Source organism: Fusarium redolens, assembly GCF_020744475.1.
Source record: "Fusarium redolens strain MPI-CAGE-AT-0023 chromosome Unknown BKA55scaffold_2, whole genome shotgun sequence".
NCBI lineage: Eukaryota > Fungi > Ascomycota > Sordariomycetes > Hypocreales > Nectriaceae > Fusarium > Fusarium redolens.
In genome coordinates, this window is record NW_025763665.1 from 3,399,469 (window position 1) to 3,427,273 (window position 27,805).

At 48.8% G+C, this 27,805-nt stretch overlaps 15 protein-coding genes across 15 annotated transcripts; 7 read left to right on the plus strand and 8 right to left on the minus strand.

The window, feature by feature from the left end:
- Window positions 1-961: 961 nt before the first annotated feature.
- On the minus strand, window positions 962-2,527 carry BKA55DRAFT_534473 (uncharacterized protein; the record flags this gene model as incomplete). Its single annotated transcript, XM_046189595.1, has 1 exon — window positions 962-2,527. The coding sequence occupies one exon, from the start codon at window positions 2,525-2,527 to the stop codon at window positions 962-964; it is 1,566 nt and encodes a 521-aa protein (XP_046055523.1).
- Window positions 2,528-2,950: 423 nt separating this feature from the next.
- Window positions 2,951-5,206, minus strand: BKA55DRAFT_556436 (ADC synthase). The gene is made up of 4 exons (XM_046191698.1): window positions 4,903-5,206; window positions 4,671-4,819; window positions 4,534-4,616; window positions 2,951-4,481 (listed from the first exon to the last, which is right to left on the minus strand). The coding sequence occupies exons 1-4, from the start codon at window positions 4,915-4,917 to the stop codon at window positions 3,010-3,012; spliced, it is 1,719 nt and encodes a 572-aa protein (XP_046055524.1). The 5' UTR covers window positions 4,918-5,206; the 3' UTR covers window positions 2,951-3,009.
- BKA55DRAFT_556439 (uncharacterized protein) lies at window positions 5,207-6,540 on the plus strand. Its single transcript, XM_046191699.1, has 3 exons — window positions 5,207-5,689; window positions 5,754-6,189; window positions 6,240-6,540. Exons 1-3 carry the CDS (start codon window positions 5,375-5,377, stop codon window positions 6,347-6,349), a joined length of 861 nt encoding a protein of 286 aa, XP_046055525.1. The 5' UTR covers window positions 5,207-5,374; the 3' UTR covers window positions 6,350-6,540.
- On the minus strand, window positions 6,541-7,100 carry BKA55DRAFT_556441 (uncharacterized protein). The gene is made up of 2 exons (XM_046191700.1): window positions 6,777-7,100; window positions 6,541-6,728 (listed from the first exon to the last, which is right to left on the minus strand). Exons 1-2 carry the CDS (start codon window positions 7,062-7,064, stop codon window positions 6,594-6,596), a joined length of 423 nt encoding a protein of 140 aa, XP_046055526.1. The 5' UTR covers window positions 7,065-7,100; the 3' UTR covers window positions 6,541-6,593.
- Window positions 7,101-7,139: 39 nt separating this feature from the next.
- Window positions 7,140-7,892, minus strand: BKA55DRAFT_556442 (uncharacterized protein). Its single transcript, XM_046191701.1, has one exon. It carries the CDS (start codon window positions 7,588-7,590, stop codon window positions 7,273-7,275), a length of 318 nt encoding a protein of 105 aa, XP_046055527.1. The 5' UTR covers window positions 7,591-7,892; the 3' UTR covers window positions 7,140-7,272.
- A 584-nt stretch (window positions 7,893-8,476) lies between these two features.
- BKA55DRAFT_534477 (uncharacterized protein) lies at window positions 8,477-9,349 on the minus strand (the record flags this gene model as incomplete). The annotated part of the gene is made up of 1 exon (XM_046189596.1): window positions 8,477-9,349. One exon carries the CDS (start codon window positions 9,347-9,349, stop codon window positions 8,477-8,479), a length of 873 nt encoding a protein of 290 aa, XP_046055528.1.
- Window positions 9,350-10,063: 714 nt separating this feature from the next.
- On the plus strand, window positions 10,064-10,960 carry BKA55DRAFT_733917 (uncharacterized protein; the record flags this gene model as incomplete). The annotated part of the gene is made up of 1 exon (XM_046201239.1): window positions 10,064-10,960. One exon carries the CDS (start codon window positions 10,064-10,066, stop codon window positions 10,958-10,960), a length of 897 nt encoding a protein of 298 aa, XP_046055529.1.
- Window positions 10,930-11,965, minus strand: BKA55DRAFT_556443 (uncharacterized protein). Its single transcript, XM_046191702.1, has one exon. It carries the CDS (start codon window positions 11,835-11,837, stop codon window positions 11,004-11,006), a length of 834 nt encoding a protein of 277 aa, XP_046055530.1. The 5' UTR covers window positions 11,838-11,965; the 3' UTR covers window positions 10,930-11,003.
- Window positions 11,966-12,596: 631 nt separating this feature from the next.
- On the plus strand, window positions 12,597-13,386 carry BKA55DRAFT_556445 (uncharacterized protein). The gene is made up of 2 exons (XM_046191703.1): window positions 12,597-12,868; window positions 12,914-13,386. The coding sequence occupies exons 1-2, from the start codon at window positions 12,717-12,719 to the stop codon at window positions 13,275-13,277; spliced, it is 516 nt and encodes a 171-aa protein (XP_046055531.1). The 5' UTR covers window positions 12,597-12,716; the 3' UTR covers window positions 13,278-13,386.
- Window positions 13,387-13,994, plus strand: BKA55DRAFT_556446 (HotDog domain-containing protein). The gene has a single exon (XM_046191704.1). It carries the CDS (start codon window positions 13,423-13,425, stop codon window positions 13,927-13,929), a length of 507 nt encoding a protein of 168 aa, XP_046055532.1. The 5' UTR covers window positions 13,387-13,422; the 3' UTR covers window positions 13,930-13,994.
- A 101-nt stretch (window positions 13,995-14,095) lies between these two features.
- Window positions 14,096-15,323, minus strand: BKA55DRAFT_556447 (Malate/L-lactate dehydrogenase). Its single transcript, XM_046191705.1, has one exon. The coding sequence runs from the start codon at window positions 15,206-15,208 to the stop codon at window positions 14,138-14,140; it is 1,071 nt and encodes a 356-aa protein (XP_046055533.1). The 5' UTR covers window positions 15,209-15,323; the 3' UTR covers window positions 14,096-14,137.
- Window positions 15,324-15,417: 94 nt separating this feature from the next.
- BKA55DRAFT_190189 (fungal-specific transcription factor domain-containing protein) lies at window positions 15,418-18,078 on the plus strand. Its single transcript, XM_046185071.1, has 4 exons — window positions 15,418-15,599; window positions 15,649-15,743; window positions 15,801-16,809; window positions 16,857-18,078. Exons 1-4 carry the CDS (start codon window positions 15,486-15,488, stop codon window positions 17,817-17,819), a joined length of 2,181 nt encoding a protein of 726 aa, XP_046055534.1. The 5' UTR covers window positions 15,418-15,485; the 3' UTR covers window positions 17,820-18,078.
- BKA55DRAFT_190194 (dihydroxy-acid/6-phosphogluconate dehydratase) lies at window positions 17,417-20,029 on the minus strand. The gene is made up of 4 exons (XM_046185072.1): window positions 19,391-20,029; window positions 19,127-19,338; window positions 18,673-19,078; window positions 17,417-18,628 (listed from the first exon to the last, which is right to left on the minus strand). The coding sequence occupies exons 1-4, from the start codon at window positions 19,806-19,808 to the stop codon at window positions 17,829-17,831; spliced, it is 1,836 nt and encodes a 611-aa protein (XP_046055535.1). The 5' UTR covers window positions 19,809-20,029; the 3' UTR covers window positions 17,417-17,828.
- A 99-nt stretch (window positions 20,030-20,128) lies between these two features.
- Window positions 20,129-20,929, plus strand: BKA55DRAFT_671530 (uncharacterized protein; the record flags this gene model as incomplete). The annotated part of the gene is made up of 1 exon (XM_046197969.1): window positions 20,129-20,929. The coding sequence occupies one exon, from the start codon at window positions 20,129-20,131 to the stop codon at window positions 20,927-20,929; it is 801 nt and encodes a 266-aa protein (XP_046055536.1).
- Window positions 20,930-21,819: 890 nt separating this feature from the next.
- BKA55DRAFT_499800 (high-affinity nickel-transport protein-domain-containing protein) lies at window positions 21,820-26,056 on the plus strand (the record flags this gene model as incomplete). The annotated part of the gene is made up of 5 exons (XM_046186685.1): window positions 21,820-22,049; window positions 22,312-22,442; window positions 22,706-23,389; window positions 23,441-23,733; window positions 24,269-26,056. Coding segments are annotated over 5 exons (3,126 nt in total), but the record flags the coding sequence as incomplete, so codon positions are not given.
- Between the last annotated feature and the right edge of the window lie 1,749 nt (window positions 26,057-27,805).

The window sequence follows — 27,805 nt, forward strand, 5'->3', positions numbered from 1 at the left end:
TACATATCAAGATATGGCTGATATGTTATTGCAGACGGTAAAATATCACCATCTCCATCTCTATACTTACACATATTCTTTCATGTTATTCACATAAGTATATATCTGTTCTCTGCCTCTTGTTCATGTGCTCCCTCGTAAATACCATGCAAACCAATATCAGACTAAAAACTGGGCGTTTAGAAAAGGTGGATGTCGACGTGCCGACTTGCCGGGGTCGATTGGGCGCGATCGGATACCGGCACGGCGCGGTGAGATGATGCTATTTGCCCACTCTTCCCTCTCTGCAGTATTCACTGATGTTCCTTCACTGATACTATACTATACTCACTGTATTTCGTTTATATTTCGACTATCGGCATATATATTTCGCATCGAGTCATGATGAATATCACTTGGAGCCGATATCCGAAATATACGTGTGTTCACTTTCTATCTCATTACGTGGCTGAACTATCCGCATACTTACTTTGCAGCCTTAAACAATAGTCCACACGCCTACCTACGTTAGCTAGCTGACGTACGATGCCATGGCATTACCTTGACTTACTCTTTTATTTCCTAATTCCATGTCACGGGTTTATCATCATCATCATTCACTAAGAAGATCGACTGATACCAATAAACTCAAACGGCTCTGACGGCACATCCGAACCCCTTGAAACATTTCTTACACCTTTTTGTTTATTCTCCGCCAACATACCATATCATGACAGACCTGACTAATGATTCAATATCAATCTAATTTATTCCTGGTTGACCCTGATCCAAAACTCCGTTTCACCGAATAAATTCAAAATTCAAATTCACAATCAACTCCCAGTCTACTCATGCCGTTTCCCGTGCCGTCCCATCCATATCTCGGTCCGAGCGTCTTCGCGTACTCAACCACGGCCCGCATTCAATATCATCATGCCTTGACTTACACGCGTCTCTTCACAGTGGATGAGGAAGGGGATCCTCAGCGCTCAGAAGCGGGCTGATCAGTTGACAACATCTCCTCGTCGCCATCCTCCAAAACCATGGAGCTCAAGGTCTGTGAGGCACCAAATGCCGGACTGGACGACTCTCCCGTCTCCCGTCTAGTCGTTGAAGCTCTCACCAGATAGTCCCGTCTATCTCCCAGAGCATCGTGCGCATCCGCATAATCCATCGCTTCCTGCAAGCTACCAGGTCCAGCTGGCCTAGATGTCTGTGTTACTGCATTGGGACGTACAAAACGACGTCGAGGTGGTGTAGGCATTGCAGCTCTTGCACCAGCCCACGGTCCCTGCATGTTTCCTCCATGCATATCACGATCTCGAGCTGCTCTTGCTGCTCTTGTATTTGTAGTTACACTGGGACGTACATCGTTCGGTCCAGCTGGTGTAGCCATTCCAGCTGTCGCCGCAATAGTGTTCCTCCTCTGCTGGGATACAACATCCTGCCAGAATTCTACATCCAACGGTTCCTCCATGTTTCCTCCCTGCATATCATGATCTTGAGCTGCTTCAGATGTCTGTGTTGCTGCACTTGGACGTGCAGTGCTATCCTGGATATCAAATGGCCCATTGGCCATGCCAGGCTGCGCGGGATTTGCAAGATTCCGATTCTGATGCATATAGGCCGGTAGGCCAACCCGTTGAAATGGAGACTGTTGCAATTCAGAGTCCTGGCGGGTATTATCAGTGTGTGTTGCTGCAGTTCTGGGAAATATCGGAATAAATTGTCCATTCTGTAATGAAGCTCTAACAATTCTCTCAGCAGGACGGAATTGAACACCAGGAGGGATGTCAACGGGCTCCCGCTCGAGCTGCCGGGCGAGTGGTTCCGGGCTGTGATGGCGTTCAATAACCCCCATACGAGAGTTTTCCTGATCTTCGTTGTTCTCAGCGTACCATCCATTCGTCTGTCGAAACGCATTCCCACGCTGAAGCGTAACACAGCGACGACTTGTCATCATATTCGTAAACTCCTGTAAGACGGTGTCGGCAATCGCCTCTGAGACTCTCCCTTCCGTAGCAACATCGCCATTCTTCTCAATATCGTCAACTATATGGTAGAAAAGGCTGACAAACCCAGGCTCCAGATCATCTAGATTAGCGGGCCACTCACCTTTCTCAACGTTCTTGTGAAACTCAACAGTAGCTAAACAATCAGGACATAAGTCCCTCTGAGTGCCCTCAGGAAGAATTATAGGAAGACGGGATCCTTCACCTTCGCCGTTCTTGGGAATGGTGATGGGGATAGCGATCGCTTCGCATCGACGGCAGTAGAGAGGCGTGCGGCACACAGGGCACCGTTCGGTTCTCGGGTTGCTTTGTTCATATTGTTTACGGCATGGCTGGCAGAGAACATGACCACAGAGCAAGACCTCAGCGTCAATCTCAGCTTCGGTAGGGAATGATTTCACCGGGAGATTTTCCATGCAGATGGGGCATTGAGGAGTGATAGCCTCATTTTTAGAATTGGTGTTTGTGCCTTTGTCGATGGCCTTTTTGATAGTTGGCCAGAAGGCTTCGGGGAGAGGTTTGAAAGGAGAAAACATTTTAGAAAGGGATACTTACCAGTGAGATGACTGACTGGTAAAGCGAGAGACGCAGCGTTAAGGCTGTTTGCGAGATGTAGTTGGTGTTGTGTAGACTTACCTGTTGTTTGTGATCTGTTTTTTGGTGTTAGATGTACCTGGATGTGTTTGGTGATGAGGAGGAGAAGAATTTTCTACAGAGTAGGCATCAGTTCATTATATAGTCACATTTGATGCAGTCACCGAAGTCAAGCACATTCAGCGTTCACGGCTGATCTTGTGAGTTGAGGTAGAACCATGACTTTCGTGGTGTTGTGAGGCTTTCACTAGTTGTTCGGCTTAAGACAGTGAAGCCTTCTTTGTTCGAACAACCTCTGCCGCAGGAACACCACCCTGGCAGCCTATGGCAATGAAGAGGAAATAAACGACTTCGAACACAATAAGCGCGCCAATGAGTATCAATTGAATCTATCTTTCATCAGACATGTTTCTATGCAGATGACCTACTTTTCAGCCTCCTTCACCTCCTCCTCTCCCTTCCTCCTCTCAATCGCAATAATCTCCTCCACGGTCTTAGTGCTCACCCCATCGCCAAAGTACCTTTCCGACAGCTCCACACAGCGGAGGTTGGCGGACAATTTATTCATCGTCTCCATCCACTCATCCGTAGGGTCGCTGTCGTAGACGATACCACCGCCGGCCTGCATATACGCCACACCATCCTTGACGAGCATGGTCCGGATGGCAATGCATGTATCCATGGGTCCTTCGTCGACGAAAACCTTGTCCTCGGGGTTGCTGCTGTCGTCCACGCGCACAATGTCGTATCCAAACCATCCTGCAGCTCCAGCGTAGATACCCCGCTTCTCCTGCTCCAGGTCGTAGATGAGCTCCATAGCTCGGATCTTGGGGGCTCCAGAGACTGTTCCCGCGGGGAAAATGGATCGTAGAGCATCCCAGCGTGTGCACTCAGGACGCAGAACTCCCGAAACCTCAGAGGTGATGTGCTGAACATGAGAAAAGCGGTCAATTCTCATGAGTCGGTCAACCTTGACGGTCGTGGGGTGGCAGACTCTGTTCACGTCGTTTCGAGCGAGATCCACCAACATGACGTGCTCAGCTCTATCCTTCTTGGAAGCCAAAAGCTCGGCTGCAAGTCTATCATCCTCAGCAGCATTCTTTCCACGGTGAATTGTACCGGCAATAGCGTGGTTGACGATACGGGGTCTTGATCGAGCTTCGGCAGCTGAGTAGCCAAACCGTGAGTCAGAGGGCAATGGCGCATATCCATCAGTCTTCATCAGACACTCTGGCGAAGCACCAACGATGTGAAAGTCGGCGCATGAGAGGAAGAACACATAAGGTGAGGGGTTGAGTGTTCGGAGAGTTCTGTAAATGTTAAAGGGGTGAAGCTTGGTGCTCCGGCGGAACCGTTGTGAAGGCACGGCCTGGATAATATCTCCTTTGACGATATACTTCTTGAGCTCCTTGACGAATGTCTCATAACCCTTACGACCAACGTTGGAAGAATATTGCTGCTCTGATTCTGACTGCGCACCAAGAGTTTGAGCAGGCAAAGGAGTCTCGGGCTGGTAGATGATGTCGAGGGTCTTTCGGAGTGTCTCGCAGGCCTCGTCGTATGCAGGTTGAAGATCGTCAGAGGGGTTCTTTGGCAACCTCATGTGTGTGACAATAGTCAATGTCGAGCGGAAATGGTCCAGGGCAACAATGGTATCGAATAGCATGAACAAAGCCTCGGGAATTTGGAGGTTGTCTTTGAGCGGCCGGTCGGTCTTGGGCTCGAAGTACTTGATGCAGTCATACGAGACGTATCCAACAGCACCACCAGATAGCTTTGGAAGCGTCAACGAAGGAATATCCAGCACTCGGTCATTGGAGAGTTCGGCTGCGAGGGTCTTGAGAGGGTCGCCATTATGTTCGTAGCCGTCGCCAGTGGCCAGTACTTTTCGAGGGTCTAGAATAGAGACTCAGAGGATGTCTAGCACAAGAGTCTCAAAGAAGCTTACTGGCGCCAATAAAACTATATCGCCCAACCGTCTCTGTGCTTCCAGTCGCGCTCTCGAGGAGGAATGAGTATTCGGCAGTTGCGCTGTAGGTGGTGAGTCAGAGGACGATTCGGCGGTGGAAGCATTGTAGTCTTTACCCCGATGACAGCTTAAGATAGATAGCTGAAGGTGTCAATAGATCGGCAGGAGCAGAGGCGCAAACGGGGAGAAGCGTGGGTTGAGTCGTTGAAGTCCATTCTTGGTTGAAGGCAGCTCGAGCTTCATCGGCAGTTGGCCGTATATCGAGCTGGTGTAGAAGTTTAGTATGGTTCATTGCGGAAGTCTCGGTGAAGCTGATTGATGGTGATTACGATGGAGAGGTGTTCTTACATGTGCTGCACACATCCTTATAGTGCTGACTCTCAAGTATCACGACAAATTGGTGGCTTGAGGACAAAGAAGGAGAACAATGGAAGTGTTAGTTGGTGGAAAGGTGTTTGCTTTGGAGTCACTTTTTATCGATTGCCAAATGAAGACGCCTCGAATGTTAGTGGGGGCGGGGCACTGATAGCGGCAGGTCGGCAGTTCCTGACTGGTGTAGGGTAGCTAAGGTAATCATGCGGTGGTGCCTTGCGCACGAGGCATGAATCTCAACCAAGCTCCCTTCTGCATACGGATTAGTGTTCATTGGAGCAGTTGAGAACACCAAGACTGGATCTCACGTTTACGCGAACCTACACGCCCTCAGGAACCATCATTTGAACCATCTTTAAGTCACTGATTTCGGTACCAATGTCGCTCGTTTCAAACAATTGAATCAATCGCTCTTTTCTGCCTCCGTTTCTAACTCGGATTCGCAATTATGCCTACCGATCAGCACGAGGACTCAGTCGAGCCGACCGGCGATGTTGAGATGTCTGAGACCCAGAACACGCACACTGCGCCAGAGGCTACCCAAGAGGGTGAGGAGAATGAGAATGCCGACAACACCGAGCTTCCTTTCGCCGACTCTGAGATCGCAGAGCCTAGAGTCACATTTGCCAATTACCTTATGAGCCCAATCGTCACCCTGCTCATCGGATCTGGCGACCAATCTATCCTCTCAGCGCATCAGGGTCTTTTGACACAAAGCCCATACTTCAAGGACATTTGCGACAGTTTCGTAGAGGACGGCAGCGTTAGTACTTCAGAACCTTTGCGCCAGCGATTATGGCCGTGAACCCCTTCTAACCTTCCCACAGCCTCGTCAGATTGAACTCCCCGACTACGACATCGATACCGTCGGCAGCTTCCTCGAATACCTCTACACAGGCGAATACTTCCCCAAGAAGCTGCCCGGCCAGCGAGTCCTCGAGTCTGACCCCTCAGTCCCCTCGGTCGACAACAGCGGCGACCAACTACTCAAGCACGCCCGCATCTACACCCTTGCCGAGAAGTTTGGCGTCGCTGGTCTCAAGACCCTCTCGAGCTCCAAGATCCACTGCGTCAACTCTACCGCCAAGGGCGAGATCGCATACGCTCGTTATGTCTACGCCTACACCAGAAACAATGACACTACCATACGCGCCCCCGTCGCAAGCTTCTGGGCTACGCGCTCACATACCCTGCGTGCCGAGGCGGAAGAGGAGTTCAAGGCTCTGTGCTTGGAGCACCCCCAGTTCGGATACGATGTTCTCAGTATGATCGCCGACTCGAAGGTAGGAGACCTTTGTGCTAACGTTGTTCAGCCCGCGTCTTGGATGACAAGCTCAAGAGAGAGCGCAACGACAAGATGCACCCTGCCACAAGCAGCGGACGAAAGCGTGCCCGTCACAGCAGCGGATCGCGTGCCGATTAAAGAATCACGCGTTGGGAAGATTAAACTGGCGGTATATGGATCATTGGTGCCTACCGAACATTATTACTTTTGTTTCCTGGGTTATTTAGGGGCGCACATTTGTACTGTAACACTACATGGGATCTACACGACTGCCATCTGCGGTCACTTGCGAGATTTGGTAATGGGGACAGAAATAGACTCTTTTGAGCCATTGCATTCTCGTGTCTTGACTGTCCACTTGCCTCTGTCATCTGCTTCTGACCTAATAAGTATAAGGGTCAACAGCAAGTTCCGCCAACAAGCCTTCCTGGTATGAAAGACCGTTCTCAATCTCACGCTTCACCCTGTTGTGCTGAACACAAAGCGGAACCTTTCCCTTCATCGATCGATCCCAGGCCTGGCAGCATTAGAGACAGTAGATTCAGGGGTTGTGCAAAATACTCACCATGTGCTCCTGTCCGGAAAGATGATCCTCAATATCCTTACCAAAACTTTTACCATGGCAAGGTAAGTCCAAAACACGACACACGTCTAGTTCCTCTTCATATTCCCAGTCGATGAACGAGTTCTGGAGGTGCTTGTACATTTTCTCGATGGTATACTTGATGTCCTCGGCCGCCATCTTCTCACTCAGAGGCGCATCGTGTCCGTTGTACCGTTTGATTCTGACGCTGATGAACTCGGAGAGTTTCTTCATGTCTGCGATGCTTTTCGCTGTTGTGTTGGCTGGCATTTCGGATCTGATCTTTTCCGCCTTTTTGACTTTGAGCGCTTTCACCAAGTCGGCCCGCTCCTTGGCGAGTTCGGCTTTGGACTTTTCAGCCTTTCTGTTGTTCATCTTTTTGGCTTTCTTGGCCTTTTTCTTGGATGTTTCGGTCTTCTTAATCTCGGGCACGGGTTCGGGCTTCTCGACTTTGGGAATGTCACAGTCTTTCTCAGTGTCAAGTTCCAGTCCCTGGATCTCTTTCTCCATCTCCTCGTTTCCTGGACGAATTATTCAGACAAGAAAAACGATGAGAGAGGAGATACCTACGTATAGCCACGAGACACTCGCGAGTGCAACTTTTGCATTTGTCTGGGGCATCATCAGGCTTGTCTACCACCTTGCTGTTGGGATATCGTAGAATAGGAAGCGCTGGATTGTTGCGAAAGTAAATCTTTCCGTTTTTATCGCGCCAGATGACTTGTGATTCAGGTTCGGGCTCAGCATCCAGCAGCTCTGGTGGGCGAGTGGTGACTTGGATTGTAGGTTCATGCATGGTTACGTGGGCGGAGGGTGAATAAGTTGGTAGTATGAAGTTGCTGATGAGAAGAGGGAAGTGAGATGATGAAGTCTAACAGATGATTCATGCATCGGCGGGAGAAAAAGACGAAGTAAACAAAGGATGAATGAAACAGTTTGGTGGTGGTGAATCACGGGCTGCCACTGGCAAGTGTAACTTGAACTAGCAGTGTCGCTGGCACTTTCGACATCAGATGTGATTAGCCACGAATAGATATGAGAAAGAGAATCGAACTTAAAGAGAGAAATTTATGTGAAAGAAAAGGCAGAAGAGGCAAGTGGGCGGGTGATGAAAGAGTGATTGCTAGCTGGAGAGTGTTTGTGATTGTAGGCACGTTGACTAAAACACCACGCCTATCGATATGCCAAACCAGAATAATATAACGCTCGGTGATCACCTTGGGAGTGAGAGAGGACAGAAGAACGACATTACAGCCTTCTGGATAAGCTATAAATATTGCAGAATCGGCTCGGCCTGCATTGTCCTTGCTTGCAAGGCAAGTGAGCATATTGAGGAGGTAGTGAGGTTTATTGAGCTATTCATTTTGAGCATTTTAATAAGTCCCTAGACGGATATTTGGTATTTCTACAGCCACTAAGGTAATTTTACTTGACTTTTAGGAGTTCATAATAATCATCACAAGTCATATATGGTGGAACCATAATCAAGTTCTGGTCTAACATCCAGTTTTATTGTCTAAGGTCTGTCTAAATTCCAGGACAAGCCTGTATCATTCTCAATCCCAATACCACAAATTCAAATACAAAACGCCAACCCTAAACAAAGAAGCCTTAACAGCTTAACTCACAGATCAATCTTTCAGCTCCAAAACATCACCCTTCCTTATCTACTCGTCAAGCTATCAGGTAGACGATCCTCGAGAGAAGACCCGACGAAAGATGCCCTGTGTCTTAGGTGTCTTAGGAAGTGGCTTAGAGGCCTTCATCAAGTAAAGGCAAAGACTTACCCCCGCAAAATCATGTGAAATCCAAAAAGTCTTGAACTTCAGTGCCCAGATGTTCTTGTAGGCTTCCCAGATAGCCTTCAACTCGTCTGGAGTCTCGAGTTTTCGTACGCGCTCACAGATTGGTCGTTTGTGGTCATGAGAACTATCCATATACAGGAAGCCTCCGGGACGTTGGTCGAGAAAGCCAAGTGTGATGTACTGGTGATTGTGCTCGACTTGGTCTTCCCATTTGTAGATGCTGGCATATTTAGTCAACTCCGTAAAGGTGTGCTTGACTTCACATCCCGCACAGCGTGCGTGGATGAAACCACCCTCACCCAGAACAAGGGGGATGCGGGAGTAGTTGGCGATTAAGCCCGGGATTCGTTGACCGTGGCATACATGGCCACACTCAGGATGATACTTGATCGCAGTGTTGCAGACAGGACACGAGTAAAACTTTCTACCTCGAAATCGTTCAGAGATGCTGCTCAGCCAGTTCATGAAACAGTTGGCACCGACCATATGGCCACAAGGAAGGATCTGGGCATCATGGGAGATGTGGCGGCCGGGTTTCGGGATCCAATGTATAGAACCACGTGGGCCTCCTTGGGTTGGCATCTGCTCTGTACAGATGGTGCAGGTCAAATTGATGGGACGGAGTTGTTGAGGATCATTCTCGACTGCCTTCTTGAAGGCTGGCCAGTAGATGTCGGTGATGGGCTCGATATCACTGCAGATGGCTTCGATGATGGATCCAGGATTCATGGCTGGATTCATGGTGGGCATGATGAAAGACGAGTGTTTGTAGAATGACTGAGATGATTGATGATCAAGAACCATGGGGGAGTTGTGATAAGGAGAAAAAGACTACACTTCGTCACCGAGGAATATCATTAGTTTATATATTGTAACTCTTATCATTCACTTCGTAGCCTTGAGTGCTGTTCATCAGATATGACCGTTTCTGCCACTGCTGTAACTCGATCACTGCCAGAGTTGATATGAAAAGTTAGCATGAAAACGGGAACTACCAGTGCCATCATAGGCTACACTTAAGGTACTGGCATTTGAGGATGATAAGACGAACTTCAAAATGATATGAAGCTCGACGTACCTTATGGAGCGATAACCTCGCCTGATTATCGGTGTTCCTTGGGTCTCAGGATACCAAAGCATGCTCAGCGAAAGGAAATTGTATTCAATAGTGTTTTTTGTCTCATTCTAAATTGGCACTGACACAGCAATGAACAACAGATTGTAAAGATTGTTCGGCATACTCAAAAGGGAGTGAACAATGAAAGTCTTTGTCAACGACCATGTTCACGAAGCATCTGACAGGCACTGCAGAACAGCCATGGACATTGAATCAATGAATCAAACGATTAAATAAATATAATGTTATTAATAGCCTTCGATAAATACACTTCTTCCTCTAAATATACATACTTCTTCTTCTGAACTTATCATCTTGTGCTCAACTAACAAGAAACACCATTCATCATGTCTTCCCCAACCGTCGTCAACATGATGTCCATCAACAACATCATCCACCACGAACCTCAAGACAACAGACCTGAGTGGACCACACCCTTCTGGCCTCGTCTCAGAGACTCCCTCATCGAAGATCCAGAGCTCTTCAACCACCTTCAACTTGAGTGCGGAATCTGTCTCGCTGATATGTCCATCTTTCCCCACGAACATACCTTCAGTCCTGAGGGTCTGACCCCTGAAAAGAAAACCATGTCGCACCGAGCTCGCATTTTACCCTGCGGTCACATGTTTGGAAACAAGTGTCTTCACACCATGATCGAAGAAGCCACCAAGGATTTGGAGGTCGGAGAAATCCCAGAAATCGCTTGCCCTGCTTGCCGTGTCATGTTCTCTTCTCATAGCGACTGTTTGCATTTTCACACCGGTAAGTTCATGCCAACTACCATGGAAGGTGTTTACGCAATCCCCCCTACCTTCTCAGAGGGTGGTGTCCTTTTGCATAGCTGCGGTAACTGTCTAGCCGTGGACGTAATCTCTGCCGTCGCAAGTCTCGCCCCTATGTTCATACCCCCGCTGGAACTCACAGACAGAGAGGCTCTAGTCACTTACGGTACTACGGCCAATCTCCATTACTGGGGCATACACCTTGGAGACAATCAAAATGTCTTCGAAGAGTTTGTGAGAGAGATTCCTTTGGGAGATGCATTGCAGCGGATCTGCAACGAGATCACGGACCGTCTGATGTGGAATTCAACTAAACGATGGCACTCTGAGGACTTTGCAGGGCTTAAGTTCCAGCTCATGCTCTACAGGGATAACCGTCCCCGGGCGATTGACTACTGGAGAGACGTTGAGGTTTTGGAAAACGGAGAAATGGACCGTGTCATGGCATTGAATCTGGACTAGGAAATTGTTTTTTAGATACCCGAATTGAACCTGTTTTATTTGTCTAGTCTGTGTGTTCAAAGTCGACGACTAAGCCGGGAAGAAGCTCGATGGACTTGGGGCTCTCCTTTGTGCCCAGGAGCGTTAACTTAATCTCGGCTTTGCCGTTTCCACCCTCGAGTGTCGATAGAACGACCTGGTTGCTTCCTGAGTTAGGTCCAGCGGGAAGATCATATGGCCATGAGTATCCATCCGCTTCGGAGGTAGCGTTCTGGTTGTGAATCGCATCGTAAACAGGCTTATATGTCGCAATATCCTTCTCAGGAAGCAGAACAGTGACCTTTGATACACCCCTCGCATGCGAAGGGTGTTTCGTATACTCATGCACTCCATCACCACCATCCGCCTTGAACGGCGATCGCAAATGCCTCTCCGTCTCATCAACACACCAAAACGGCACCGTCCCAGGAAATATCCTCTTCCCCTCCGCATTCAACGCCACCGAAACAAGACACTTCATTAAAACGCCATCAGGCCTATGTCTCTGCAGCGAAGTAAGATCACCATACGTAGCGCCATTCCCAGCATCAGCCACTCTCTTCTGCAACTTGGCGTAATCAGCTGCACTGGGTAGTGTGTGAGCCCAATCTGCGATTTTCCCCTCTTCGAGATTTCCCCAGCGGTGAGCACGGCGTTTCTCAAGGTCTACGTCTTCGACGAAGGCAATGAACTCGAGATATGTGCCGTCGGCGAGATGGATTAGTTTGTTGACTGTTAGACCATCTGCGTGGGCGCCTCCGTCGATTACGACGAGGGAATCTTTGAGGGATTGGGTTACGGTTTGGAGGGTTTGGTAGGAGACCAGAATAGCGAAGTGGTCGAGAATCGGGAGTGACATTTTGAGTCGTTGATGGGTTGTTTGTGTTTGTGATGGATGAGAGTGTTGGTTTAAGGTTGTTACTGATCAAGACACTGCGGGGGTTCGGGGTTGGTTCGGAGGAGGTGCATGATAAGCGCGGGCTTGGAAGCCGTGATGAACATCATGGTATTTATTAACATATAAATATTGAATTTAATAATAAGTAAGTTGTTTGGTTAAATTCAGCTGTGTTGAAATAAATTCCATATATCGATGCTTTGAGCTTCTGCGCCGAAGCGTCATCGGGCCCTCGGCAGACCTCCCGAGCAAGACAGTGTGATACCATTTGACAAAGCACTTCAGGCCGATCGAGTTGAATTATATATTAGTTAAAATCAATGGAAGAGGTTCACTTATGTGATCAATTCAGCGTCGGCGTATCATTACGAGTGACTACCATAGGGCTACTGCTGTCAAAGAACACCTCTTTGACCTCCGGCATCGAACTAAGATGTGAACTACGCGCCGATCTTCCGAGAAATCACTATGGATGACAAATTCGATATAAGTGCGAGAGCTCTATCTATCGTCTGTCAGCTTACACGGCGCCTAAGTTTCGTCAGCCGATCATCCCGTCTAGTAAGAAAGAACTGTAGCGTTGGGCAATGGGCATCAAACATCCCAGCGTCATATCAAATCGTCTTACACGTTTCAAGGGTGGTCAAAGTTGATTCAATAAGCACTAAATCCTACGCTGCAGTCAGCGTTCCGGACTCACTAGTATCTAGAAGCGAATATGTGAGATTATTCAGGGCGAATAGAGCGAAAAGTTCGCGAGGTTGGTATATATACTGGCATTATGCCCATGTAATCGTTTCTTCAATAAGCATCCCAGTACATCAAGTCCCAGCCAGTAAAATGACCACACTCTACCAACAGAGCATTCCCGTGCTGGTCAAGTACCTCAAGAATCTTTCTTTCATGCTTCAAAAGGGCGCCAAGTTCTGTGATGACAAAGAAATGAAACATGAAGATCTTCTAACATACCGCTTGATCTCCGATATGAGAGGGTAAACTGCTCAAATTCCATATAAATCCTGACTAACACTCGTCAGACTTCCCTACCAAGTCCAATCCTGCTCCAACACAGCCAAATTCCTCGCCTCACGCCTCGGCGCACAAAACATTCCTACATTCGAAGACGACGAACAAACATTCGAACAGCTCCAAGCACGTATCACCCGCACAATTGAAGTTCTTGAGGGTGTAGACCCAGAAGTCATCAATGGCAAGGAGAATGAGGAGATTCTCATGGAGACCAAGATGGGAAACTTCCGTTTCACGGGTCAGCGATACGTGAGCGAATATGTAATCCCCAATTTCCATTTTCACCTCACAAGTGCGTATTGTATCATGCGCACACAGGGTGTTCCATTGGGTGCATTTGACTACCTGAAGGATGTTTTTGAGAAGGTTTGAGAGTTTGTATGCGAGAAGAGAGGATATTCATCAAAGGAGGGGCGGGAATTGCCCGATGAGGAAATTTCTCTTAAGAACTCAGCTAGACAAGCCATTCAGAAACAAGACTCATAAACAATCTTAACAAAAATACAAATTCTTCAAAATGTCTGAACCACCTTCAACTCGTGTTCAAACCCCAGATGTCGACTCATCAGAAGTCCAAAGAACCGCCCACGTCCAATCCCTAATGGACCGTCTCCGCGCCAAAAGCCCCATCTACAACTTCATAATGTCCTCAGCTCAACTCATCAGCGCAACGCAGGGCAGCGTAACAACACGCCTCGTTCTGAACGAGAACCATCTCAACAGCAGTGGAAATCTTCACGGTGCTGTATCAGCTACTATCATTGACTTCACGACTGGTTTGGCTATTGCGAGTTGGGATTTGAGGGATACGACTGGGGCGAGTGTGGATATGCATATTAGTTATTTGAGTGCGGCGAAGTTGGGGGATACGGTTGAGATTGTTTCGACGGCGGATAGAGTTGGGGGGAGTGTGGCGTTTACGTCGATTAGGATATCAAAGGTTGAGAAGGATGGGGGCTTGAAGTTGGTTACGCTTGGACAGCATACTAAGTATGTGAAGGGATCACAGCCAAAGACGTCATGAGAAACGAACAATAGAGGGTTAGAGTAATTCAGTGCCGTCAAATAGACTGATTCGTTTCCGCTACAAGAAAGCATGGCTCCTCACTCGAGGACCGATGCCAAGTAGATGAAAGTTGGGTGATACACGAGTATTCATCACTTTGAGCTCCTCTCTCAAAAGAAATGGTCTCCAATATTCAAAATGCTGTCAAGATTCTATAATTACATACTTAAAACTTCAGCGGCTCTGCGCCAACCTTCTTCGCCTCAGCATTCAATGCGTCAATCTCAGCTTGCACCAGAGGAATGCCAGTCTTCTCCCTCTCCTTCTGAGCCAGCTGCTCAATCTCACCGGGGAAGTAAATCCTCTCAACCCCAGCAGCCTTTTCTGAACCAACAACACGCTCGTAAAGATACTGCATCCTCTCCCTAAACTCATCCAGACTCATGAAGAGGTCAGGCTTGATAGCTACCAAGAAGTGACCAACGTCTGCAGGCTTGGAAGGATCGTAGGGACCAGTGACATGGCCAGCGAAAGCTGAACCTGAAAGAACTCCTGAGAATACGTCCATCATGATTGACAGTGCAGAGCCCTTTGGACCACCCATTGGTAACATGACACCACCGAGAGCAGCCTCAGGATCATCCGTAGGACGACCCTCAGCATCAAGAGCCCAATCTAATGGAATCTTCTCCCCTCGTCTCTTCGCCTTGTAGATCTTTCCTCTAGCAGCCACAGACGGCGCCATATCAAGAATGAAGTTCTCCATGGGCCCTTTACCAGGCGCACCACAAGCAATAGGCGAAACACCCATAAGCTTACTCTTTCCACCAAAAGCAGGAAGCGCAGGACTAGAGTTTGTAAACACCAGACTCATCATATCCGCATCAAGAGCCTGCTGCACAATCCAGGCACTCATACCAAAATGGTTAGAGTGCTTGATACTCGCCATACCAATACCAAACACCTTTGCCGACTCAATTGCAGCTGCCATACCCTTGTGAGCTGCTACAAAGCCGAAGCCATTTTGGCCGTCGACTTGAGCTACGGCGGGTGTGACTTGGGTGAGGATTGGTTGGGCGCTGGCGTTGAGGACGCCTTGGCGGAGACGTTCCATGTAAGAGGGGATGCGGTTCATGCCGTGGGTATCGACGCCGCGGAGATCGGCGGCGACTAAGCAGCGGGCGACGATGGAGGCATTCTCAGAGGGGATGCCGTTGCCTTTGAGGACGTCTTCAACGAAGCGTCGTGCTTCTGAGGCAGCGATTGGGATCTTTTGGGAGTCTTGATTTTCAGCCATGATGGAAGGAATAAGTCGAGATGAGCTAAATTCAGTATTAGAAAGATCACTGAGATGCCTTGATACTTGTTAATTCTGATGTTAAGCAATTCTTTCCATTCTTTTAATACTCAGATGTCACCGGAAATACGTGCGGGGAAGGCCCGTTTCTCAATGGCGTTAAAGCGGCATCTCCCCGCTCGACGGATTTTTGCCATTCTCCCATCTACATACCTTATACCCAATACTCATCATTACACGCCGAGAAACTCGATCCGTTCCCGGCAGAACTACGAAAATGCCCGGGGTCAGAAACTCCAATGGGAAGCGACCCAATCAAGCCTCCCTACCAGATCGGAGTGCTCCCAGGACACGCATGGCCTGTTCCCGGTGCCAACGACTGAAGAGAAAGGTACGTCTGGCACCAATTTTAGATACCTCGATTTTCTAACAATATTTAGTGTAATCTGGAATTGCCGGCCTGTAGCAATTGTCGTACCGCTGGCGTTGAATGTGTCGATGGGAAATCACTTCGTGTCGATGCGGCACCTCGACAGTATGTGACTAAAGATCACTCGGAGCCTTCCATCATGGTTACTAATTGACGACATAGATATATCACGTCTTTGACGAACCGGATTAATTGGCTAGAGTCAATCGTCCGATCGAATTGTCCTGACGTCGACTTATCTCAGGGTCCGCCCGTCTATATAGGAGAAGCATGGAACGACGCCAGCCCTGAAGTTACGGACAGTTCGACACTCCTAGCTCCAGAGCCTGTACAAAGGAGCTCTGAGACTCTACGTGATCCTGAAAATGGACCACCGGCAACTCAGCCAACAAGCCAACCAGTGATGTCTACTTCAGAACCCACAGGAGCCAGTGCCATGACCCATGAGATTGGGCTGGTTTCCCTTGCTACGAACCAAGATCCAAGGTATATCGGCCCATCCAGTGGTTACTTCCTAGCACGAGTCCTACTGGACTCAGCCTCGAAATCAGACGATAGCGTTGGTCGCGCGAATCGCAATGCTCCGTTCCCTATCAAGCTGGTTGAAGCTCTCCAGGGGCCACTCCCACTCCCGCCAAGAGACACGGCAATACAATTATGTGAGGCATACTTCAGCGCTATCAACTTACAGTATCCCATTCTACATCAACATAAGTTTTATGACTACCTGGATATGGCTTATGACGAAGATAACCAGGACCCTGTCGCCCACTTCCAGGTGTTCATGGTTCTGGCGATAGGATCTGCAGTCCTTTCTGCTCGCACCAGAGCTCGCATACCAGCAGAATCATACTGCCTCTCCGCACTACAATATCTCGATGACCTCAATGTCGAGAACTCGTTAAAAGGCATTCAGTGTCTTGTCTTACTTCTCATCTTTACAATACATAGCCCATGCGTTCGCCTCAATGTCTGGTATCTCAACTATCACTGCATTGCTGCCTTGGTCGATCAAGGTCTCCAAAGAAATATCAGCATAGGACCTGAGTACAGTCTGTTGAATCAGGAGATGCGAGCCAGGATCTTCTGGGTCATTTACTCCTTCGATCGCATCATTGCGACTATGATGGGTCGACCCATTGGACTACGTGATGAGGGATGTGAGCTCCGAGTAAGTTTACCCATACCGCTGGATCATGGTGCAAACTAATTTGAAAGATGCCATTGGGTCTGTCCGACGAGCAGCTTGTTAGCCAGAGGCAACAGCAAACCACTGGAGCATCCAGCGAAATGGCCTTTGCTGTTCACTTATTCGAAGCCGCCAAACTCAACTCGGAGATTAAATACATCGCGCAAAGCATCATAAGAGACACGCCTAGATATGCTTATCCTAGAGTGACTAACATCAACGATTGGCAAACCGCCATGCTGCAGCGACTAGACGAGTGGTCAAATAAGATACCCGGTCTTGATGACCCTGATGTGTTGTATCTGCGAACGACTTGTCAGATTCGATATCACGGTCTACGAATGCTCCTATTGAGACCTAGTCCTGCCATACCTAAGCCCCCCAAAGAAGCCTTGATAAAGTGTCATCAAAGTGCTCGTGAAAACCTACAACTATTTGACCAGTTGTACAAGAAAAACCTGCTTGTTCATAGCTGGACTACTTTTCATGGGCTTGTTCTCAGTTCTATAACTCTGTTGTACTGCATCCAGTCAGTGTCAGAAATCGCCCGCTCTACGGGTGTAGACGCTTTCATGTCTGACCTGAGTATATCCCTCAGCATTCTGGGTGCTACAGGCGAACATTGGTCTGGCGCCAAACACAGTCGCGACATTTTGGATAGCCTGGGAAAATCAACTGTTCGATACATCCGAGAGAAGAACAGGCGATCGGAGGGTTTGCGTGACCGTTCTGCACCACAAGTCAACGAACAGGTAATTGATCCCACACTCTCGGCAGATGCGTGGGAGAGTTTAGGGCAGGACTTCAATAATATCTCGGGATCTTCATCACACATTAATATGGACGACGATATGGGTTTCATGCAGAACCAATTCTACGAGGGCCTGCTTAACGAGACATTCGCGGAATACTTCGAGCCAACTGAGTCGACAAATCTCGATAACATTGTTCGCGACCTATTCCAGGGCCTTATCCCAACAGACTCAATCTAAACCTATATATCAGTCTTTAGACTTTTGCGGCCCCTCAGCAGTCAAAAAGTCAAAATCAGCGCCTAGCTGAGCCTGATTCACGCTCCTCATGTATAACCCTCGGTAACCTCTCATTGCTTCTCTCTTCACCCATGGTGTTGCAGCACCCTCGGCTTGCTGGAAGGTCTTGAGTCTCTCCTGGATTCTCTGTGATATTTCTTCATCAGACAGATCAACAGATAGTTGCCTCTTTTCAACATCCAGTGTGATAAGATCTCCATTCCTGACGATGCCAAGCGGAGATTTGGGGTCGGCTGATTCTGGGGAGATGTGAAGACCAATTGTTCCACCTGCTGTTCCACTCATGCGGCCGTCTGATAGACGCAGCATGTCTAACACTCCCTGAGAGGCAATCTTTCTGGGGATAGGGATCATGCCTGCCTCTGGCATACCAGGGTTTCCAATTGGGCCAATGTTCTGAAGGACCAGGACACTATCGGGCGTTACGTCCAGTTCAGGATCATCTATCCTCTCTGCCATGTCTGCAGAGTTTGCGAAAACGACAGCTTTTCCGGTGTGCTGTAGTAGTTTTCTGTACTTGGAAGCACTGGCCTTCATGACAGCACCTCCTGGGGCTAGATTACCTTTCAGCACTACCAGAGAAGATGCTGGATATAATGGCTTATCAAATGGTTGAATGACACTTAGTTCTCGAGGAACGGGGATGAGAGAGTTGTGAGCAATTTCTTCTCCTAGCGTTCGGCCAGTGACTGTCAATGCATCGAGATGAAGCAGAGGCTTGAGTTCATGGAACAAAGCGAGCATACCGCCTAAATTTGTTAGTGTTGACTTCACAACAGAACGCATGACATACCTGAGTTATGGAAGTCTGTCATATAGTTATCACCACTTGGTTTCAGATCAACCAGCAACGGTGTCTTGCGACCAATTTCGTCGATGGTCTCCAATGTTATTGTACCTGCAACTTTGGGGTGGCGTCCGATGATAGCCATCAGGTGGACCACAGCATTCGTTGAGCCGCCAATTGCCTGTAGTACAGTGATGGCGTTTAAGAATGACTCCCGGGACAGTAAAACTTGTGGCCGCAGGCGTTCAACGTCCTTGCATGCTGCAACGGCTAGTCCTCCTGTGGCTTCTGCAATCCGTAATCTTGTCGCCGATACAGCTGGGGCAGTGGCGCCAGCAAAAGGCATCATTCCCAGACCAACGAGAATAGCAGCCATGGTAGATGCTGTGCCCATGACTCCACAAGTTCCTCCCTGGCATTGTCAGACTTGATATCGTTTGCTGTAATGTTTAAAACTCACAGTTGGCGCTAGCTCATCGTTGATAGCTGAAATATCTTCGATATCAAGAGTTCCAGCTCTGTACTTGGCCCAGTTGTTACGACAGTCAGTACAAGCTCCAATGCGCACTCCGCGATGGCTACCGGGCATCATTGGACCAGTAACTAGATGGAGGATAGGTTTGTTTGCCGAGATACCTCCCATCAATTGAGCAGGCGTAGTCTTATCACATCCTACCCCAGTCAGCATCAACTTCATTCAATATACTCAAAAAGGTCAACATACCACCAATCAACACAACAGCATCACAAGGCTGCGCCGCAATCATCTCCTCGGTATCCATGCTCATCAAATTCCTCAAATACATACTCGTCGGCGATGAGAAGCTCTCATGGATACTAATAGTAGGAAAGTCAATCGCCAACCCGCCATTGAGCTGAACGCCTCTCTTGACAGCATCAATGAGCTGAGGAATGTTGGCATGGCAGGGGTTGAAGCTGGAGTATGTATTCACGATTCCAATGATTGGGCGTGAGAGTGCATCTTCGCTGTAGCCGAGGGCTTTAATGAAGACTTTGCGGAGGAAGAGGGAGAAGTGAGGATCGCCGTAGGAGGCGAGGCCTTGACGTAGGCCGACTTTCGATGTGATGGGTTGGTCGAGGTCGTAGTCTGGGTTGACCTCAGGTTTCTTAGAGTCTGACATTTTGGGTATCTTCAACCAGTAAATTTGACCTGGGAATATTGGATAGAGGTGGTTTCTGGGGATTAAATACTGGCCTATCAGTGTTTATGTATTACTCTCCCATGGCGATGATCACATATCGCCGTTGGAGATGAAGACGGGGTGACCCCGCGTCGGCTATCACGCAATATGGCCGATGGAGCACTTACACAACGGACGGGAGAATCCCGCTGTACACCAACTCAAGTAAATAAATAGATATAATAAAAGGCCGTCAGTATCATGGGTAAAAATCCCATTTTCAGTATCCCTTACCTTGTCTCTTTGACCATCATCTCAATATGCTCAATCTCTCAAATAAAGTTGCCCTCATAATCGGTCTCGGCCAAACAGGCACCGAGGGCTGGGGAATCGGTGCAGCATGCGCCGTAACCTTGGCACGACAAGGAGCCATCATCTTCGGCGGCAACAGAACCCTCGCTTCAACTACAAAGACTAAAAAGACTATTGAAGCAGAAGGCGGAACATGCGATATTGTTGCTACAGATGCTACAGACTCAGCATCTGTGAAAGCACTCGTTGATGCTTGTATGAATAAGCATGGACGTATTGATATCCTTTTGACAAGCGTTGGACAATCTCAACCTGGAGATCCTGCTTCTATGAGTGAGGAAGTTTGGGATTCTCAGATGGATATCAACCTCAAGAGCGTTTATCTCGCATGCCACCACGTCTTACCCATAATGGAAGCGCAGAAAAGCGGTTCTGTAATCTGCATCTCCAGCATAGCAGGCCTTCGCTACATCGGCAAACCCCAAGTAGCCTACAACACCGCCAAAGCAGCAATCCTGCAGTTCGTCAAAGCTACGGCGATTATCTACGCCGCCAAAGGCGTACGCTTAAACGCGGTTGTACCTGGGTTGATGAACACGCCGTACACGAGGAGTTTGGCGGAGAGGTTTGGAAAGGGGTATGAGGAGTTTTGCAAGACGAGGGAGGAGCAGGTTCCGATGGGGAGGATGGGGGATGCGTGGGATGTAGCGAGTGCGGTTGTATTCTTGGCGGCTGATGAGGCGAGATATGTCACGGGGCAGAAGATTGTGGTTGATGGGGGGATAACGAGTTCTACTGGGAGGGTTTAGAGGGGGTATATTTTCTGAGTTTAGGTGAAGTTGTTTTGATCAGCTGAGATGTATGTCTGTCATTTGTGAAGTGCGCGTTGAGGCTTGAAGTAACTCCTTCTTACTCAAGGCGAGGCGTGTGATTCCCTGTTCATAGGATACCGTTTGTGAGGGGTAGTTGAGTCATGTAAACAGACAGACACCATGAGGTTTCCAGTGGCTTTTCTGGCTTAGACAAAGGATCAACAAGATGGACTTGTGAGCTACATCTTGCTGGTTTAGCTTCTTGGTATCGGTCCATTTGTTGTCAAAGAGCTTCCGTGTCTCTTTGGTTGTACTCCAGTAACTGCAGGGTGTGAATGTCAAAACAGGGCCATTGGCTAAATACAGAGGAAGGCCGTGGATGAAGATGGAACAACGAGGCTCAGGATCGAATACGTAAAGCATAATTTTCAACAAGGAGAGTACTAATGGAAATATGTACAACATCTGAAGATGCCAGATTCAAGGTCTACAATTCTGCGCGTTAGTGAGTTCGCTGCATCACCTACCGCTAGCAATAACAGAGAGTTAATTGATCACCCAGAGCAACCGATCTTTCATTTCATCAGATAAAGTAAACTTCCTCTTCTCGGCGAGTTGACCACCGAAAGCGTCTCTGGATCTCGGCCGAATTGCGTATGCGGCTCTCCCCCGTTTCTCCGCCCACCTCAGCGGCGCAAACCCGTTGGTGTCAATCAAGCCAAGTTCAAACCGCAACACATTTAAACTCACCTGTATCGCCGCCACGGAAACAAACTATTGGTAAATCACCCCTCAAGTTACAATGACAGTCGTTCATATTGGTGCGTCCCCTCTTTCCCCTCACTACATCTTCTTCCCCCCTCACGATATCTTGCTTACCCTCCTCAGTCCTCTTCAAGTTTCGCTCAGACGTCGACGAGTCACATCGCGAGACGTTTGTCAAAGAACTCAAAACCCTCAAGACATTACCATGTGTGAAAGACGAGCGACTTGTAGTGGGGGGTCCGTCTATTACGGATCCGATTGCGAGGAGTAAAGGCTTTCAGATTTGTTTGTTGAGTTTTCATCATGATCGGGCTGCATTGGCGGCGTATCAGGCGAGCAGTGAACATCACAGGTAAGCCATCTATCAGCAGGCGAAAATAACAGGATCTGATGAGTTATAGGGTTACAAGCCAATATCTCTGGCCCTTTGCCGAGGATGTGACACGCTTCGACTTCGAAGTTGCAGAGGAAGATGAGGATACATTTGAGAAGAGCTTCAACTTGTCTGGCCAATCAGCATAGAACATACTTACACGGAAGTGATAGAGCATGCAATAGACAATTAGACCAACTTACTCTTTGGTCATTACTCATCAAAATGCGATAATGCAGAGTCCCCCGCACCGAGATAACCATCGGCGGCCGGCGGCCAAGACTGACCCACCCCGCACTACTACACTACGGCCCGCCGGCTTCACCACGGCTTTTGATGATGGTAGAACGACGACTTGTGAAGGTCTAGAATGTTTGTGGGGTTGAGAAAATATCAGCCCTTTTTCTTCTATTCACATATTCTTCTTTGTGCTTTACTTGTGCTCTCTCATTGTTGTTTCTGTGATTCTTTATCAGTGATTGTTTCGTGGTGAGCTCAACACCATCGTTTGTATCACCACTTGGCTATTCACCATCTGGCTTTCACAATGCCCCGCTTCATCATACCTCGACTTCAACCCCTCAGCAAACCCAAATTTCTTAATGGCATACCAAACAACAGTATCTTCGCTATAGCGACCCTCATCGCAGTCAATGCCCTGGTATGGATCGCTGCGGGCATTGTTCTGCATTTCCATCCACGCCTCATTTCGCCAGCTGCCCTATCCTACGTCCTTGGCCTTCGCCATGCTTTGGACGCAGACCACATCGCAGCAATTGACCTGATGACACGTCGCCTCATAGCATCAGGTCAACGCCCTGCGACAGTAGGGACATTCTTCTCATTAGGTCACAGCACCATCGTCATAGTAACATGCATCGTGGTCGCAGCCACAAGCGGCGCGTTGAGGGAAAGGTTTGATGGTTTTCAGCACGTTGGAAACATAGTTGGCACTAGTGTCAGTGCCGCGTTCCTTATTATTCTCTGCATCGGAAATGGCTGGGTTTTGTATAAGCTCGTTCAACGTTTGCAAGGAATCCTGCAAGAGCGAAGAAATCAAGTCCGACTTGAAGGATTTGTGGAAGAGGAGACACAAATTCAGGATCATTTTGCTTTGGAGGGGGGAGGCTTCTTGACGCGCGTGTTCAAAAGGCTATTTCGTGTTATTGACCGACCGTGGAAAATGTACCCCCTCGGTGTAGTCTTTGGTCTTGGGTTTGATACAAGCTCAGAGATTGCTATACTGGGGATTGCGAGCATTCAGGCTGTACAGGGGACGAGTATCTGGTTGATTCTTATCTTTCCTATTCTCTTCACAGGTGAGTGGCGATGTATCTGCATTAGAGTTGGCGTTTATTCACGCGTGATAGCTGGCATGTGCATGCTCGACACCACAGACGGGGCTCTCATGATGGCCCTGTATACATCCAAGGCATTCTCGAGAGATGTAGTCGCTATTCTTTACTACTCCATCGTCCTCACAGGGATCACAGTCGTGGTATCAGCATTCATCGGCATCGTCCAAGTTCTCTCCCTAATACAGAACGTCGCCGACCCTCAGGGGCGATTCTGGGATGGAGTCTCTTCCATTGGCGACCACTTTGACATTGTCGGCGGGAGTATCTGCGGTGTATTTCTCATCGTGGGTCTAGGCTCGATATTCGTGTATAAACCTTGGAGAAGACACGTCGAGAGGCAACAGCAAAGCTTGATTCAGAATCCGGAGGGTTCCGTGGACGCTCAGTCGCCTGCACCCTCGACTGAGAGTGAAGGAAACGGATACACTCACGCACAAAGAGTTGTTTAACTTTTGTATGTTTTTCTTTGACAGACATGATAGGCCGAGAAGTTTCCCCTTTTCACGGTAACTGGGTAGGTTTGTGGTGTTGTGGCTCCATTCACACTCTAAATGGGAAGTATCAACTTGTGTTCAACGTGAAGAGCTAAGGAGAGACTCTCAGTAACTTCGACACCAGGGCAAGGGCTATAAAGATGCACCTGGTCACAATTCCTGTTCCCCTTTCTTCTCTCGTCATCATCATTTTGATGATTCCACCATCATCTGCTTCAGCACATGCATCGATATCACAACATCCACATCAATATCATGGTATTAAAAGTGGCATTTTGTATCACTATTGACCGCGCCTATGAGTGAACGAAGTAAGTATATGCTTCTTCTATCTATATTCTTCCAGGCCACAACTAACAACGTTAACTCAGAGTCTCCGGCCCAAAAGGGCCAATCAAGTAACGAGGTTGCTTACATCGACGACGACGACAAGAAAGCCCTGAACATTTCCATAGATGGGAATTTCGTCTCGTTGCCTTTTTTTGAACAGCCAGTGTTCACCAACCCACTGACGTACAGTCGTGAGGAAACTACAGCTGGCCTACAGGAAGGTATCAATCAATTCTGGGCCGATGATGCGGGTGCTGAACAGGGCAATATCTTTACCAACATGCAGAACCCCCCTCAAGTGCAACAGCTTGTAGGTCAAGGGGCACCACCCAGCATCTCCGCACCCGATGAGACTCAATCTTCGAATAATCGACTCGCCCCCAGCGCCTTCCTATCTGTTTTAGATGATCAATTGCCTGTGTACCCCAACATCGACGATGACCAAGACCAAACAGAAGTATCTGCTTCGACCAATCAAACAGTCAGTGATCCTGAAAGGGATGACTCTGCTGTTGAAGGTTTTCCACCAACAGTCCCTAGGATTTCCAACGACCAGGATCGTGCGAACGGGGCTATAAGAGTTGAGAACCCCGTCACTGAAGCCCCTGCGCCTACGAGCGCAGTGCCGATTGTCCAGAACAGACAGCGGGCTACGGTCCCGATAGCGACGAAAGCCAGTATCCCCAAGTCTTCACCTACTCCGGCCGTGAGTGCCACACCTGATGTTAAACCTATTCGTCAGGCCAGGACCAGAGCTGTAAAGAGACCCAGGGAAACCAATTCCTTGCCTCAAGCAGCAGAACTACCTGCTAATAGAAACGGACGGCTCGCGGCTAAGAGGGTGAAACATGGGGAGTCCAATGAGACCAAGCCCCCTCGTTATAGGCCCATTACGCCAAATATTTTTAGACCTAATCAACTACCATGCCAGGTCAATATGCCAAATGAACACCTTCTTCAACGTTTCCCGAATCCTGCCTCTGCTGATACTACTTCTGGGATGATTCTAAAGTTGAATTATATGATTGCTTCTTTAGAACAGCAAGAGTATGCTCATCAGCAGGCGCAGATGGGAATGGATCCTCGCGGCTTTGCATCTTCTCACAACGCGAATACCCCTATGCCTCCCCCTGTGGCACCTCGGCAGCATGGTGTTCAGATGACGATGGGAAGTAGTCCTCTTGGTCTGATGTCTTCTCCTAACCAGAGTCCCACTTCGACTGAGGAACCTCTTCCTCACCTGAACATCCCATCACGCCCAGGACGTCGGACGCAAAAGTCTTGGATAGATATGGATCCGCCTATAACCGTGGTCACCACGGAACATCCATCTTTGAGCAGACAACACGGTTACGATCCTTCCTTGGGGAACCTTCAGCCTGTTCGCTACCCCGCGATGTATCCGATGAACGTTTCCGGGGCATGTGGCTACAACTATACATCGGGCAATCATCAAACTGGACCCGGACCTACAAGCAGTCAACCAAACATGCCTGCACAATATAACTACGGTCCTCCTTCGGAGGCTGGCCTGCCCGTGGCTCTCCCTTTCAAGTCCAAGCCTCGGACGGCAGATGAGCTTCAGCGCCGTGCCCATGAGGCGGCCATTCGGGCAAGGAACAATCCCGCGATGAATCAGAATAACGTGCCTACGGTAAATTTCCCTAGTTCCATGGGGCATCAGCAGCCAAGGGGCAATGGCAATCCCATGATGAATCCGACGAGCAATCCACCCTCCTCGAGTCAGCCGGATGATTTTTTGGCGGAACTCGACGAAATGCTCGGGAAGGCTGGACGGCGCTAAAGGACGCAGATCGGACCTTGCACACCACTTCACGGGTCTCCCGCCCATGTACTCGAGGCCTCTTTAAACTGAGCGATAAAAAGGCTTGGGTAATTTTAGTGTAAACTAAATAGGCCTTTGACTAATTGTTTTTTGCACCTTTGTTTATGGGTAGGAGTTTTGTTGTTCCCTTGTACCGCCCCCAACTGCTGTGTTACAGTTGTACGCGCACTTGTTGAGGCTCTGGCGTGCTCTGTTAAAGTGTACATAGTATATCGTCCATAGAGAAGAGAAGACAAGGCTCTCGATCGTGGAAATTGATATTGTGCCTCAAGATCGAGAATGCGGGGTAGTCCTTTCGTGAAGCCGGCTTGTATCCTCCGAATGGGTCTTTGACCAGGCTGAGTCGTGTCGTGTCAAGGAAAAGAGGACGGATTTGCAGTCCCAGGTCCCCAGTTTCTGAGGCTGATCAACTGAAGGGGCTAGAGTTTGAAAAAGAGTCAGATGCGCCCCCGTTCTCGGAAGCGTTGCCACCCATGTCGCTTCGAACTAGTGCTAATCTATGCCTCCTCATAGGTTAATTGCTTATCGTTGTCGTCGCTAAGTACCTCGTGGTACTGATAACACTATGTTTCTTTTTCCGGACCTTTGTTCCAGGAATAAGTCAAGGTGTACGGATACGGGCGCTTGAATTAGAAGCATTGTCTTGTTGTTGGGACTTCTGGCACCAACCTCCTGAGTCTGGAAGACACCAGTGACCAGTCATTTGGTTGCAACATACCGCCTTGAAGGCCTCAGGAGAGACAGTACTACGCCCACTGTCGATCCGTGTTGAACGAGTCCCTGCATGATAATGCGCTGCGCCTATCAAGGCTCACTGCAGCTGCAGCCTTGGAGCGGGCGTCCCTGGCGCCCCGCACTGTTTGCCTCGCCAAAGTACCTTGAAGGAGTGACGGTCTAGGGTGGCCCCCAGAACCCCTACGTTCTAGGTTGGACCCCTAGAAACCTGGGACCCACTGGCCGGGTCAACGACTCGACTCAGGGGCTCTAGCCTCGCTGTTGTCGACGAATCGGATCAAAGGGAATTTCGAAGCCATTCCCCATAGCGGATTACTAGATCTTTGTTTCAACGAGACAGAAGATTCGACAGACCTCTCGTGCTTCGCTTTGTTGTACAGTACAGCACTGCCTCGTCTACTTTGTCACCTATGGAGTCTACCCGACCTCGGACTGTCCGTCGTCAAAGAAGAATGTCATCGGAAAGTAAAGGGTGTCGAGGTGTCAGACACATGGTTGAGCGTCAACGCCTTGAGAGAGCGGTCTGGAATCAACACGGCCAGAAGGGGGAATTGCTCAGCACCCTGTGCCATGCAACCGGGTTCGAAATCACTCTTTCCGTGAAATTAATATAGGCGCCTGGTTTTACTGGGATGAGACAAAGACAATGTCTCTCTTTCCACAGGCCGGGTATCGGTACTAGCTCCGTACTGTACATTTTATACTTTCCAGTTCCGGGGATGCGACCCTTGCTGCTCTCGAATCCACACTGTCCGGTGCTCCGTGCATCAAATGGTGCCATTCGAGAATGTCTATCGATAGGGTGGCCGACTGCGGGTACTGTACTCCGTACCTCGACAGCTTTGTTTTGCTGGTGAGGAACAAGACGAGCCCTTCCAGTTTCCGTCGGTGAAGCTGTACTGTGCAGGCATGTCGTGTGTCCGTGGACCCTTGGTCTGGGGACTTGGGTTGATGGGTGGTGGCGGACGACTA